Source organism: Suricata suricatta, chromosome 7, assembly GCF_006229205.1.
Source record: "Suricata suricatta isolate VVHF042 chromosome 7, meerkat_22Aug2017_6uvM2_HiC, whole genome shotgun sequence".
Taxonomy (NCBI): domain Eukaryota; kingdom Metazoa; phylum Chordata; class Mammalia; order Carnivora; family Herpestidae; genus Suricata; species Suricata suricatta.
In genome coordinates, this window is record NC_043706.1 from 109915631 (window position 1) to 109932171 (window position 16541).

The 16541-nt window shown below is 36.1% G+C and overlaps 1 protein-coding gene across 1 annotated transcript; it reads right to left on the bottom strand.

The window, feature by feature from the left end:
- Positions 1 to 217: 217 nt before the first annotated feature.
- On the bottom strand, positions 218 to 12589 carry KIAA0408 (KIAA0408 ortholog). Its single transcript, XM_029945005.1, has 5 exons — positions 12439 to 12589; positions 7147 to 7509; positions 6978 to 7057; positions 3660 to 4992; positions 218 to 844 (listed from the first exon to the last, which is right to left on the bottom strand). The coding sequence occupies exons 1-5, from the start codon at positions 12571 to 12573 to the stop codon at positions 671 to 673; spliced, it is 2085 nt and encodes a 694-aa protein (XP_029800865.1). The 5' UTR covers positions 12574 to 12589; the 3' UTR covers positions 218 to 670.
- Between the last annotated feature and the right edge of the window lie 3952 nt (positions 12590 to 16541).

The window sequence follows — 16541 nt, forward strand, 5'->3', positions numbered from 1 at the left end:
GAGAATAAACGAGGAGATCAATGGTATTAATCCATCCTTACATCAGTTAAGAAATTATTTATGAGTTGTATATAGAAATCTACCAAGTGTTATTAATGTGTATAATTCTTATTTTTCAATGTAGTTGGGATCAAGAAAGTCGTTAGTTAATATATGTACCTCAAATGCCTAAAGTGGATACCTATTAAAAGGTATACAAAATAGAAATAGTACTGTATATTTTCAAAATTTTTAAATAAACACAAAGAATATATAGGTATACATATTATAATTTCAAAGTCAACACTAGCACAGAAGTTTTTCTTATCTAGATACATACCAGGATACTTCCTATTTTAACACATGCACCTACAAACACATGACCATGCACATGACCTTGCTTTCTGCCACTTGCAAGAAAGTTAAAATATACAATATAGTACATTTGTTTCAACTTAAACCATATTGGCAAATTAATGAAGATGGCATTAAAAAATTCTGATCTAAGAAATCAAAATACAGGAAGATAATTATTCCATAGATTAAAAACACTGAAGACTGATGGGAAGTTAAGATTAAAACTGTCTGTCCCAGTGAACTTGAAAGACAGAGAAGAGACCGGATTGGCTGTAAACACTCGGAATGCTCTGGCAATTAGGACTTTTGTCATCTAGCAATCCAGGCCAGAGACTCAGACCATCGGTGCTGCAGATTGCAGAGAAATGGTACAGCTGGGGGCAGTTCTCCGCAAGGCAGGGGGTGCCGATGGAGATCTCGAGGCCCATCTGGATGGGAGACGGCGATTTGCTGGTCTAGCAGGTCGGGAAAATCCTTTTCCAGGTGAAGACTTCACTGCCATGGATTCCTAAGGGACAAAGGAAGACATTTATCTCACTCTACAAGCACCAACGATGGGCTTAATATGTTATGGATCCCAACTACAGGGTTAATGTGTTAGCATATTTATAGGCAAGTAACCATATTTATAGCACATTTATAAGCACTAAGGAAGGTAACTGTCTAATATTTGTGGACTTAAAAGTTTTTGTTTTTAAAAAAGATTTTTTTGTTTATTCATTTTTGAGAGACAGAACAGAACATAAGCGGGGGAGGGGCAGAGAGAGAGGGAGACAGAATCCAAAGCAGGCTCCAGGCTCAGCTGTCAGCACAGAGCCCAACGGTCGGGTTGAACTCACTGACTGGGAGATCATGACCTGAGCTGAAGTCGGACTCACAACTGACTGAGCCGCCCCTGTGGTAAATGTTTTAATCAAACCATTCACTTTTAATATGGAATATGGTATTTGATAATCTTGTAGATCTTTTTACATTGTGAAATTTTAAAACAACTGGTTTCTTTTTACAAGTTCAGGATTCAAAAGTTTATGTTAAATAAATTTGATAATATTTCTTAGAGGAATATTAGGATGTTTTAACGTTATTAAAGAAAAAGATAATAATTTATAGGAGAAAGTGTGCTCATTTATGTCAAGTTTTTGGCACTTTGAGAAATCATAAGCAAAAGGCACACAGATCACCAAATGACTTATCTGATGCTATCTTTTTACCAAGAGCTGCTATTACTATTTCTCATTTCAAAATTATCATTAAAATTTTTAAAATAGAATTTTACTGTAAATGCTAATAAAGAATCACAATATTGGGCATTATCTGGTGACTTAAACCATTTCCTTCCCTTCTCTTTTCTTTCATTTCTTCCTTCTTTCCCTTCTATTTTAATGGCAGAAAACATTCTTAGACCCTTGCAATTAAAAAAATTCAAATGTCTGGATGCCTCAGTCAGTTAAGTGTCAGACACCAGCTCAGGTCATGATCTCACAGTTCCTATAGTTTTGAGCCCCTGGTGGGGCGCTGGGATGACAGCTCAATCTGGAGCCTTCTTAGGATTCTGCATCTCCTCTTCTCTTGGCCCCTCCCCCACTCACAGTGTGTCTCACTCAAAAATAAACATTAAAAATATTTTAAAAATTCAAAAGGGCATCTGGATGGCTCAGTCAGTTAAGTGTCCAGTTAACTTCAGCTCAGGTCATGATCTGTCAGTTTGTGAGTTTGAGCCCTGCAATGGGCACGCTGCTGTCAGAGCAGAGCCCACTTGGAATCCTCTGTCCAGCGCCCCCCCCGCTCTTCCTCCGCTGGTGTTCTCTCTTTCCTAAATGAATAAACATTTAAAAAAAAGATTTTTTTACACTTCCATGACACATTTTATGCCAGAGTATTATTACTGCTCCTTCAGCTGAGATAGGTAGGGAGGATAGCCTCTATTTCTATGACAATAATCTGCATTTTCTTTTTCTCTCTTTGGAATCTTATTTATTTATTTAAGATTTTCTCCAGTGGCAGGGTGGGGGAGGGGACGTGGAATTACTCTTAAGAATCTACACTATAGGACCCTCCCAAATTCTGAACCAGTGCAGAAATGTAGCTGAGTACTTGGCTGGTTATTTTATACATGTTTCCATTTTGCCATCTGCAGCTATACGGCTTTCTGGGTATTTACAGGCTTAACTAAAACACAGAGAAATACAAAAGCAGGGTACTTGCTACCTTGTACAAACAGGCAATAGATGAAACCTGATATTTTTATTTTTATTTATTTTTAAGTGTTTTATTTTTATTTCTTTTATCAATTTTAGTTCTGAAGCCCAATGGAGGGCTTGAGCTCACTACTCTGAGATCAAGACCCAAGGTGAGATCAAGAGTCAGAAGCTTGACTGACTCAGGAGCCCCCAAACTGATATTTTTATGGGGTCTGAAAGCCATATGAAAATAATTTTTTACATCAGAAGAAGGCAACTTGTATAGCTTAAAACTATACTGCAATACACTGCACTTTACAAAACTAGAATTTTTCACCATGTAACTTTTTGTAAATTATGCATAAAAAGCAACTGTTAGTGAGCTCTTTTTTATAAATACCAATGTCTTCAACCTGTTTTTCTCCTATAACTAATGAAGAATATATTCTTTGGCAAACAAATTGGAACTAAGAAAAAATAACAGTTTATTTAAATACTTATTTGGGGGGAGCAATTTTCATGCTAAGGATTTACATAAATAAGAATGATCTTAAAAATTTTTAAGCTCTAACACCATTTTATTTCCATGTACTATCTTTCTGCTCCACAAAAAAGGGAATTTTATGATGCACTATTTTATGATGTGTTAGACCCATAGTCATTTTCATGTGACTAATTCCATGAGAAGGAAGATAGATCAAATGCTGAGAATGACTGAACCAATCATAGCCAATAAGTGAAAAGTTATTTTAAAAATATTTAAATACTCTTTTGTTAAAAATATAAAAATTTTAGAAGAATAAAATTCTATAAACCACCACATGCACATTTGGGATATTTTTTCAAGAAAGAAACTTACAATAAACATTTGATCTTCTTGAGGTTCTTAAGCCCATTTATTTCACTTATGTTGTCTCATTTCAGAATTTTAAGAGTTGTAATGTACTATTTCCAATCTTAAAAACCATATTTTAAGAAGTTCATATTGAGTTACAGTCCTAAAGTATATATTTATTCAGAAGAGTTGAGAAGTTGCCAAAGTATTTGCCTGCATTCTATTTTATAAATGGGCAATTTGCTGAACTTAGAGCCACCACTAAATATGGACACAGTTCTACCAACATATGTTAATTGTTTTCTCACCTCTGTTACCTTTTTCCAATCTACTCGTCGCTTAACTTGCTGTGCTCCACACGTAGCTGTCTTTTGCTGAAGATCTTGTTCTAATTGAAGTATTTCTAAATGCTGACTTAATGTGGACCCACCACTGACATCCAAATTACATCTGGTCCAATTATCCTGGAAGCATTTAGAATTTTGCAATGCAGGCCCTGTTGACGTCTCATAGGTTTTCAGCAGCTTTTCCACAACACCATAATTTGACCTAGGATCAGCTGATCTTGGCCGGCCAGACAAATTACTTGGTCTCCAGTCATGCTCTTGGAGCATACTCCGATAACTGCTAGGACTCACGTGTTCCTGCGTTTGTCTGATAAGGCCAGTTGAGGTTTTTTTGGTGGGATTATCAGGCACATTTTCTCTGGGCATGGACACGGGAGCACTGGTTTTCAGAATATCAGACACATTGTCATTTTCTGATATGTTACCTGTATGAGTAATTAAGGTATCACAGGGCTTAGGATCTTCAGATTCGGCGTAGCTTTGATTTTGCTGTATTGCCTGACAATTTCTATCTGTTCTAAACACGACTCTGTTAAATTCATCAGTCTTTGCTGCCAGCTTTTCATTCCTAGTTGTCCTCTTAAGGCCACAATTGAAACTTCTAAGTGACCCACTGCTCTCTGTCACTGAGGAGCTATAGTTGCTGCTTATAATATGAAGATCAGGATGAGATTTATCAGGATGATCTGGAATCACCTTTTCACACTTTGCCTTATTGGGAGTAGAGCAGGTTTTCTGAAACCACAAAGTAGAGGGACTACTGTTTGCACTGATCCCTGTGTCATATGACCACATGCTAAGTCCAACATTTTCATCACATGGATGCTGGTTATCTATTTTGGTTTTGGGTGCCAATGAAGGGAACATGATACCATCTTTCAAAGTCTTCCCTTCATTTAGACACAGAATTGACATTTCATTGTGCCTCAGAAGGAAATCAGGACTGCAGTCCCTTTCACTTTGACCCTCTTGGGCCATGTGGCCGTTGTGGTCTAAACTTTCCTTCAAACTTTCATGAGCTTGTTCAGAATATGAGCTGGGAAAATTTCGAGATGTGCTTCTTGGAGGAGGAACTGGTGGAATTTCATTTCTTTGCAGATCAATTGTATCAAATTCACATTTTTTCATACAGTTGCTTTGGAGCACATTGGAACAGCTCAGATTCTTTGTATTTTTCTGTTTTTCTTTTTCTAAATCGATTGGAAGAATGCCCTGGCCATCCTTGATCATGTGGTCTCTGTGAGGCATATGAATTACATTTGGCATTTCCTGAAGAAAAGAATCTGACTTCATTCTAAACAATTATAAAACAAGATATATTAGTGATAATTTTATTTAGGACAAGTTCTCGAAAGAAGCCATGGCATAAGCAATGAATTTCTGCTACAAGAAAAGGACTCACAACTTCCTCAAAAAGCATTTTCATATAAATTTTCTAGTCAAAACCTCAAGTCCTTTTACTGTAGGATCAAACCCACCTTTCAGTTCTGCACTCACAGTCTGCATGCTCTGACCCAAACTATCTTTCCATTTATTCCCAAACTGTCTCTTACACTCAGACTAGATTGTGTAGCCTTTTGAGTATCGGCTACTGGGATTACCATTTCTATGGGTTCTCTCCAGCCATTTCCATACCGCTGCTCTACCTACTTAGTTCCTATTCATTATGTCACATGAGCTCAAGTTTCTTCTCTTGACTTTGAAATGACATTCTAAGCTAAAAAGTATGACAGAAATCTGAATAAAAGTTCAGTGAAACATAGGTAGTACCAAATGGAAGATGTCATTTTGGCTTCAAACAAAAGTAAGAATTTTTTTGATGGGTCAAGGGCATGTAAGGCAAAGTGAGCCACAATAAAAACAGGGTGGTTCTTCAGGGAATAAGGAGGTCTTTGGTATGGATAGCTCATAAAGCAGAGTGTGGAGGATGAAAGTATCATTAAGTTAAATTGTAATGTATTTTAATTACATACTAAGGATTTTGAACCTTTTTCTAAAGTTTATGGAGTAGCAAGGAGAACTTTATACCAGGTGTGATTTGTAAAAGAAAATTGACAGGTGAGTCTTTTCTACATTTAATCAAAACAAAAAACCTAAATATAGCAACAACATAAATTCACAAGTTAAAGTTAATTGATTATACTGATAAATATAGATCATATTTCTATCTCTTCAACTTGTAAAGCTAGATAAAGTGTAGATAAATACTCATTAATAGAGAATGGTAGGTAAAAGTAAAATGGGGAGGTAGAGGGAAAAATTATGTATAAAACATAGTTGAATAAGAAAATCTAATGTAAGTCAATACAAAAATTCTTTCTGAACTTCTAAACAGCTAAAGAAAAATATGGGTACACACTGCTGATGCTTTCCAAGGAAAGCACACTCCCTGACTATGAGATAAATTATTGATCCTAGAACAATCTATCTTTACTTATCTTGTAGAGCATTACAATTTCTTGTTTCTTTGGTGAAAACTTACTTTTACAATTATATAGGTGCTTCTAAACTGAAATGGCTTTTTAAAATATCATTATGTATGTGTGCACACATATTCACAACACGTTGAGAATTATGTATGCTTCCATTATATACATAATAAATGTAGAGAAATAAATGGCTCAGGTATAAAATACTGCAATAGAACATCATTATACAATTTAGACTCCACATTGTTAAATCTGACAAGCTTTACAAGTGTATTTAATTACCCAGCTACATACTCTTCCACTGGCCAAACACGCAAAAGGAAAAAGAACTATATTAGAAGACACTTGTTAGTTTATTATGCATAGTATATCGCAACCAAATACCAAAAGAGTACACTATTCCTAAAAATCAAATTACAAAGAGAATGAGAAGATTTGGTTTAAAAATCAGTAAACAGAGATATATTCAATTAAGGTTTTTATTTCCTATCTAAAATAACAGATTTGAATAACTTATTGTTAATTGTCACTAACGAAGTGTAAGGAGGAGATTCATTGGGATTCATTAACTGAAAACAATATTTTTCTTGATTTTTTAAAAATGTTTTTAATTTCTTTTTGAGAGACAGAGAGAGACAGCATGAGCAGGGGAGGGTCAGAGAGAGAGGGAGACACAGAATCTGAAGCAGGCTCCAGGCTCTGAGCTAGCTGTCAGCCCAGAGCCCGACACAGGGCTCGAACCCACAAACTATGAGATCATGACCTGAGCCGAAGCCAAACGCTTAACCAACTGGGCCACTCAGGCGCCCCTGATTTTTGATATAAAATAATCATAGATGTACCAGCCTACCTTCTGTGGTTAGACCGCTTTCGGATTTCCTCTTGAAAGCTGCATAATTCTTCACTTACTTTGGCAAGTTCTTCCAGAGCCTTTTTACAGATAAGCAATAGCATGTTAGCACTTTGAAATGTAAATATTTCCTTAGAAACAGTTCTAGGCCAATCACAGTCCTACTTACTGTGTTGAGCGTGCCAGAACAGCTCCTGCCCTCTACCTTGGAAGTCCTTAGGCCAGGGCAGGCCTCATAGGCTTTTTGGTTATCTGTGGCCAAAGGATCCATAAACCCTACTTTTGATTTTTTTGTTGTTTTTTGTTCCTTACACATTTGATTTCCTTCACAGAGTAAGCTCTGTTCTGTTTTACTTTCTTTTTCCAGACCATCCCTGTGATTTACCCCTGTAAATTCACATTGTCTCAAATTGGGGTAATTTGGAGAAGTTTCCACCACTTTATCTTGAATCGCTTTCTCACGATCATGATCAAGGATCTTAGCACGTTCATTCATGTTGATTTTCCTCCGAAGCTTTACTTCATGGCAAAGCTGTAAGGAAAACAAAGGTAAAACTTTTTCTCCCCCTAATGTACTTTGTCAATTTTTTTTTATACTAAGCACACTATGCTGAGTTTTCTTTGCCATATCGTGATACTCTACTCTGGGGTATTAATGTTCATGCTTCTGAATGGTGCTTCTAAATGTGATTAGCCAGCACAACTGCAATGAACCATAAAGACTAGTTTTAGTGGGTGAAGGTATGGATGGTAATTTCTGTATCTTTGTGTAGAAATCAACTCATCAAAAATTTTTAAAAATCTTGTATCTTTATAAACATGTCATTGTGATGCACAAGTACTTTTACCAAGTTGGAAGATCCTGAATCAATCACTGGTCATGCTCTTGAACTACTTTCAGAGAAAAGCAAGAGTTTAACTGATATTAAGGTGATGTTTTAAAAACACATGATTCTACTTGTCTGTCAAAAAAGATGTTTCCTCTGGAAGTTATGTTGGTGTTACTGAGATATTACTATGTATTACTGAGATGATTTTTTTAAATGTTTTTATTTATTTTTGAGAGAGAGAGAGAGAGACAGCGTGAGCAGGGGAGGGTCAGAGAGAGAGGGAGTCACAAGATATGAAGACAGGTTTCAGGCTCTGAGCCAGTGGTCAGCACAGAGCCTGACGCCGGGCTTGAACCCATGAACTGAGAGATCATGACCTGAGCCGTAGTCGGACACTCAACAGACTGAGCCACCCAGGCGCCCCTACTGAAATGTTTTTAATGGCAAGCCTATCCACATTCAAAAAAGATTTCTCACCCTGATTAAAACAAACGTGACCCTGTTAGATGTAATATTCAAATTCTAAGACTTTATCATCTCTCAGTCTATGTTTGAGTGGATCCCAAATTCTTTCTTTTTCTTTTAATTTTATTTAAATCCAAGTTAAGTAACAAATAGAGCAATAATGATTTCTTTTTTTAATGTTTATTTTTGAGAGAGAGAGAGAGAGCATACTGGTCATGCTCTATAACTGCTTTTGGAGAAAAGCAATAATTTAACTGATATTATGCTTAAAAAATACATGGTTCCACTTGTATGTCAACATTCAAGTGTCTAAATAGTTGACAATATCATATAGTATGTCAGTTCATTTCATTTCCTAAGTGGATGTTGTGAAATCAAAAGATGTCTCCTTTGGAAGCTATATTGGTGTTATTGAGGTATTTACTATGTATTACTGAGATGTTTTTAATGGCAGGCCTATACACATTCAAAAAAGATTTCTCACCCTGATTAAAACAAATGTGACCCTGTTCTATGTACTTTAGAATTCTAAGGCTTTATCATTTATCATTCTATGTTCGAGTGAATCCCAAATTATTTCTTTTTTTTAATGTTTATTTATTTTTGAGAGAGAGAGTGTGAACTGGGCAGGGGCAGAGAGAGAGGGGAACAGAGGATCCAAAATGGGCTCTTGGCTGACAGCAGAGAGCACGATGTGGGGCTGGGACTCATGAACCTGAGGTCATGACCTGAGACAAAGTTGGACCCTCAACCAACTGAGTCACCCAGGTGCCCCAATCCCAAATTATTTCTAGATAAGAGTTTAGTTTAATATGCAGGCATGCACGCACTCGCCTCTAATTAGAGGAACTAAGTGGCTTTCTCCTCAGGGCTGAGCCGTGGGAAAGCTTGGCAAATTTCAAAGGATTCTGTCAGATAATCTTTGAAGCAAATGTAAAACATTTTACAGCCACAACCTGTGTCTACAGATTTATTCCTTTATTCAAGGAGTATATTAGCAGATGGAAGAAACACTAAACACAGTTGATGTCTGAAGGATATGCAGTACTTTTATTTCCACAGATACCTACAGCTCTATCATTGAATGATCTCAGGATAACATCAAATGACAGCCATGATTCAATTGTTTTGGGCCTCATAAAATTACTTATTCTGAACTATTTTGGCTGATCTTGAGGGGTATCATAAGAAGCAACCCACAAAAGTACACGTTAAATCTAACAATGCTTATGGGGACATTGTCCTTTTTTTGCAGAGTTATGACTGAAAAACAAAATTGCTTTAGTTTCAAAATCAGGGACAAAAGTGCTATTCTTGGAAAACAGGTTTGCTTTTGTGTTGTAAATATTGGGACATATATATCTGATAAGTTTTTCATTACTGGAAAAACTAGCTGCATGCAATTCATGTAAGATCCTCCTGTCTTCATCTCTTTTTTTTGAAATACTTTATTTACTTTATGTAACATTTTATATCCCATCTTAAATTCTCTTCAGATTTAAGTGAGGTATGGAGAAGCAAATAATATAATGCTATTGATGAAAAGCAAATTTATTTTGTATAAGGAAATCTGTGTTATTTCATACCCCAATATTTGTCATGGTTATCTGATTATTTGAAAAAAAGTCAACAAACAAGAAAAATTGCAACATGATTAAAAAAAAATCCCCAGGTATCTAGAACTTCTATCTGAATCAGTCCAGATTTCAAATAATTCAAGTATATACATAGCAAATGATTTTGCAATAGCAAATGGTTTTGCAATAAAGAGCAAATGCAATGACTGTGGTTAGTGGCAAAGAATCATTAGCATCTTAATACGCAATGGTGGACCCTCTCACTAGAAGATATCACTTGGTGGCCTGCTTTGAAGGCTCAGTTGGCTCAGTCAGTTAAGTGGTTAAGCATCAGATTTCAGCTCAGGTCATGCTCTCACAGTCCGTGAGTTCAAGCCCTGCATCAGGCTCTGTGTAGCCTCTGTGCAGAGGGATTCTGTGTTTCCCTCTCTCTCTGTCCCTCCCTCACTAGTGCTCTGTCTCTCTCTCTCTCAAAACTAAACTAAAAATGTGAAAAACTTTTAATAAAATAAAAAGATATCACTTGGTTACATGTGCACATTTGGGAATCTACAATTCTCTAGTACATGACTTAATAACTTGTGTCTGAATTAATACACAGAACTTAGTGATATATGTTAAACAAATACAGTCTGTTATGCTTGTGGCATGTTATATAATTTTTTCAAGTGTTGATGTTTAATTTTAGTTTTAAAAAATGTCTTGATTCTCTGTGACATGTGAAAATACTGAAAATACTTTCCTCGTCTTCACCAAAATATTTTTACCCTCATTTGTAGCCTGTAAGATGGGTATATAGGTTTTTTGAGTAGGCTACACACCCAGCGCAGAGCCCAAACTCATTATCCTGAGATCAAGACCTGAGCCAAGATCAAGAGTTGGCTGCCCAACCGACAGAGGCACCCAGGCACTCCAAGATGGGTGTATTAAAAAGTACATTCTCACAGGTTACAAAGCTGGAAGTAGAAGAATATATATCAGTATGATAAGGGGAGTACAATGTTAGTATTCAGGTATTAAAAAGCATTGTCTATGGGTCTTCTGGGGTAAGCACATTATCCAAACATATTCCCAGTACTGGAACTGATACTTCAGGCAGCAAGATATAAATAGCTTACAGTTACTCTTCACGATAAAGAAAAAAATATTACTGCTTTCTATCTTCTTGATGCAGAAAGGAACAGCATTTCTAAAAAGTATCATCCTATGTTTAAAATATATTTAATGCCTGCTAATCAAAAAGGGTAATATTTACCATAGATAAAATTTACAGAGTTGTCAGAATGACCATTTAACTTTAAAATATCTAGCCAGACAGCAGATTATTTTAGCTACATGGCTTAAACAATTGACTAGACTAGTCCCGACTCCTTCCATCCTTTTCACTTTGATGATAGAATTACCTGAGTGTTACTCATTGGCCTTCTAAACCTTTGGGAACCAATGTCCCAGGACTTCGGGTTTTTGTTTGGGATTTTGGATTCTGACTTGACTTAGACATCTCCTTGTTGATGCAATCTTGGTCTTTGGGTAAAGGAGTTAAGAGAGTAAGTAGAACACATTTTCTAAACTTTAGAGGTGTGAGCAGGGGCGTCTCCTTATAATATAAACATGCACTACCTACCTGCTTTCTCAGTTCTGTGTTAGAGGAGCAGTTCAATAGCTACTCTTTTTAATTTTTCCTCCTAGCATGTCAATTTATATTTTATTTACAACCAATTACATGGCTGCTAATGAAAACAAATTTGCACTATAAACACATAAAGCATCAGCTTTGATTGCCTGTGAACAAAGGCCAAAGTGTCTGTTAAAAATAATCACTTTGGCAATGTGCACAAATCATATTATATCATGGATGTCACTAGAAGAAAGCAAGATAAGCATAAATAATTTTCAGTTGAAACAAGCTTAAAAGTACATCAGTGTAAATACTTAAAGGAAATATTCCAGGGCCAACAAGCTGAGGGATGGTTAATGGTGATAAAATGGCTATTTGTAGCAGACTCATGGCACGTCGTTTTTCATAACCCTTTTCCTAACAAATGTGCCAATAAATGTGGCACATTTTGTCAGAATAAATATCATGTCTACTGCCATTTTCTGTTTGACATACGACACTCCTTTTGATTATACTAAATTATCTAATATGTATTTTTCTTTAGTAGATATCATTCATAAATCATTTCAGGAAAGATCTGTATTTTAATCCTCCATTGTGATTTTGCTAATACACATTTTACCAAATATGCTTTTCTTAGATTTTCCTCCTGGACCCTGTGTTTGAAAACTCATGCAAAATACATACCTCGCTTTTGATACCAAGGCACTTTAGTCAGGAAATAATAAATTGATATACTTTAGAATGACATATTAAGTTCTTAATTTTCATGCAGGGCTATAAAAAAACATAGTCCCTTGGATACCACTGGATAAGGTTTGCTATTTTTGATCTCGCAATTGTCATTGAGACATGCATCCCTCAGGCAAAATAAGGAAAATAGAAATAGTTTCCAATACAACACAAATTTGAAACAGCATTTTCATTCTCAGCTTTAAGTTTCAATATATTCAAAACAAATCAACTTGTACCTCTTCTATCTTCTTCTGCATGATTTTCCATTGACTCTCCCATTCCTTTCTTTCATTGTCAAACTGGTCCAGTAATTCCATCTTTTCCTTGTGCCAGTTAGTCTCTGTGTTCTCCCATTGCTTATGCAGGTCCATGGCAACCGTGTGAGTGTTAGTGAAGGGGTATTTCTGCTTGTCTCTGCCTTCTTAACTGTTTCTTGGAAGCTTGGAGTTGTTTTACGTGACGCAGTCTCACTTGCCTTTAAAATAAAGCCTAATATAAACATAACAAGTAAGAGTTCCAAATCCATTTGCTTTCTGAAAACGCGTTATCATTTTATTAAGAGCCATCACATAAACAAACTGTAGGAAAACTATCCTTAAAAGAAGAGAGGAGATGATTAACAATCTGCTTAAAACAGACTAGCACAGTCAAAACGTAAGTATTGTCCAAAGACTTTTTTCCCCTTTCTGAAATCAGACAGCAAAATTAAATACATACATGAAATGTAAGCATTCTTTTAACTAACTATCTGATCTAAAGTTGGAATTTTTTGTGTGACTAAGAGTGGTCGTATGAAATTCAACTGTATGGTTATTATCTACACAACCGTGGTAGATTCTACTGCAACAGAATTACTCCTGTTCTGATGCAACCAGGTTATATGTTTCTACAATTTAAAGTCCTAGAACGGGCTGGACTACAATGTCAATTTTATATTCAGAGAGTTCAAGCCCTTTCCAAATGGGATTATTGTATTAATAAGAAACCTGAGTTGGGACTGATGTATCAGCAAAAACAAAAAAGACAAACTAAATCATAAAAATATCTTTATTATTTTACTTCATCAAGTAATATGCAAAAAAAGCAAAGTTATCCTGGGAGCCACATGTTAAAATTTATCTCTACTTTTCTTCTAATGATTATATACTCAAATCTGTTTAGGCTACGGAATACAAAGCACTGAAAAAAAACAGTTTGCTCATTTTGCAAGGATATCCTTGATCACATTAAGCAGTGATTGAAATAGATTTCTAACATTTAGGGTATGTGTATTTAGTGCTTGAAGACGCGATTTAAAATACCATGTTGGTAACTCTGTTATGTATGAGTCATCTAAAATTTCTGAGATTTAGTTTATTTATGTTAAAATGGAAGATACAGGGTTGTTAGAAAGATTAAATGACATATGGCATACAAGATAGTTTGAAAATTTTAAACATCTTCCCTATTTTTTACTTAAAAAATATTGGTCTGATTTCTACTAAAAATAAGTTTTACTAAGAAAGTCATATGGGGTGCCTGGCTGGCTGGGTCAATGGATCAGGCGACTCTTGATCTTGGGGTCATGAGTTCAAGTTAGGTGTAGAGAGAGTACTTAAAAAGAAAAAAAGAAAGATGTAGACCTTTATTACTGGGTAGAAAAGCATATTTAAAATGTTTAAAACACCATCTAAGATAATCACGTCTACTAAAAGTCTGTATCTTCAGGTTTCTAGGCCATGACCAAAATGTGTTAATTTACCAGGTGGCGGTTTATGCTAATTATGAGGAAAGTGCCCCCGGGGCATACCTGCCTGGATGCTGGTGCTACGGAATGAAGCCAACACAACCAGTCAGCAAGCCCCAGTTTTTGGTGCCGAAGATGACAGCATATTTCGTGTCTCAAATATAAGATAAACATTGAAGATTAATTTTACTTTTATCATACTGTTTTGAACATGCATATGCATGCAAACTGTTCCAAATATAGTTTTGAGCTGCAATCTATCAATGAATTATAAGAGACTAATAAGGATAAAAAATGTCAGTGCTATATGAGGGCTCCACTTTCAAAAACAGCCTAAAAATATTGAGATCTGCATTGTTATTCTTCTCTTAAACTATTTCCCAGAGATACTTTGGTCCTTTCAACCTACTTCTTGGACACAATACTATGATTAACCCAGTCAAAAATAAGTAATTTCAGATTTAGCCACTTGAGATGCTTTTGTCTCATCTTATCCACTTAGCCATGCTCTTTTTCTAATCTCATTTTCTATCTTCTCTGTCATCCTTCCTTCCTTTGGCTACCTCCCACACCAATGAGCCAGGGCCCAAATGTACTTGCCATTGCCAAAGCAAGTTGCCCAAAATAAATGCATCAATGCCCAAAATGAAGATAGTAAAGAATATACATGATTTTGTTTTCTGCTTGTTTTGGAGACTCTGTCATTAATCTTGATTACCTAGTAATCTTTTAAGTTCATATAATAACTATATTCACAGGAAATGTAAGCAGCGCTTATTTTTAGACTGGTAGACTGCTTTAAAACTATATGTAATTAACTGTGAGCTGAAACTATCTTGCTCACTCGCAGGTCCTTAACACTAGGACTTCTTAGGAAGGGTGGAGTGAGTGGTTTAAGACCTCAAGAGATGGTTGGAAATGAACCAAGGAAATCATAGGAAAAAAACATAGTTCTTTCAAGCTAGCTGGAAAAAAGGTGCTATGACTGTCCATGTTTCATCCTATCTTTAAGCACTGGAAATGTTCAGAAATCATTATAAAGTTTCCCCTACAGTTAGTTATGCAACAAATGGCTCCAATTTTTCTTTCAATTGCTAACTCTTCTAGAACCACTTCCAGGCCAGGGTTAAAAGACTTAAAAGATGCCAGGGGCACCTGTGTGGCTCAGTCGGTTAAGCGTCCGGCTTCAGCTCAGGTCATGATCCCATGGTTTGTGAGTTTGAGCCCTGTGTAGGGCTCTGTGCTGACAGCTCAGAGCCTGGAGCCTGTTATGGATTCTGTCTCCCTCTCTTTCTGCCCCTCCCCCACTCATGCTCTGTTTTTCTGTCTCAATAATAAATAAACATAAAATATTTTTAAAAAAAGAGTTAAAAGACGCCAGACTCTTCCTCCCTTCTTTTCTTTTTCTTCTTCTTCTTTTTAAACCTACTTGAAGATCTTCCAGGAAAACTCTAACTCAGACTTGCTCCCTGTAACAGCACTATACATGAACCCAGGTAATGTTTCCACAGCAGACGGAATCCTGCACGTAACTGCAAAGAGCCACTCATCACTTGCTATGGGGAAGAGCCAATCCACAGAGCTTCCCCTTTCCAGGGCCAGACCCATATCTAGTGCCAGGACATGTAATGGTTATGGGTCAAAACCAAGCCTTTGAAAGAAAATTCCTATAGAGCAATATCTGTGCCAATTTTTGTGGGAAGATTTATTTTGCCTTCCTAGCATCTATATTTCTTCATAAATATCAAGTATAATATGACTGAATTTATTGCTTTCTCTTCCAAAAATAAAATGGGGTCCATAGCGTCATTGTGAGGATTACATGAACAAAAGAGAGAATGCTTAATAAAACTCTCACTTCATTTTAAATCATAGTAGGTGTCCAATAAATGCCTGTTCCTTGGTTTCTCCCTTCTGTCCTTCACTTTTTTTTTCTTCCCTCCCTCCTTCCTTGCCTTCAATTATCCTTCTTTATGTTTTCTTCTCTGAAATAAAACTGAAGATTTTCACCTTTATTTAGTTAGAAAAAATTAATAGAAGCAAATCTAATTGTGAGAACTCTCATGCTTTCAATGACTTTTGTTTGCTCTTGTTATTTTTCGAGTATTTTTGGATACATGGCAAGTTGAATAGTCAGAAAATTTTTTATTGTTAGTAAAGATTTGGATAGATAAATCTACATAAAACTGTTATTATAATTTTCCTTAAAAATTAAAAAAATCAACTAGTGGGGCAACTTTGGGGAGACATAACGCTCTATGATGAAAAGTTATGGGGTAAAGTGGTCCAGCAGATTCTAAAACTCAATACAAAAGTTCCCTTTGTTCCTAGATGTCATTGTTTTTTGCCCACAGATATTGGCATCTATGTGGGAGAGAAGGAAAGATTTCTGCTGTTTGCATCCTTGCCTGTGTCTCTATCAATTCGCCCCATGCATAATTTCATTCAGGATAAAAATTTATTAGAGGAACTGTAAATGGGAAGAGTGAGCTGCAGGACTTAGTCACACACACTTTCTTCTCTCAACAACTCCACAGCAGCAGTATGCCTTTTGTGTAATCTACTTCCAAGCTCCTGAGGGGAAAGGCAGAATCGCTGGGGTGTGAGTAGGTT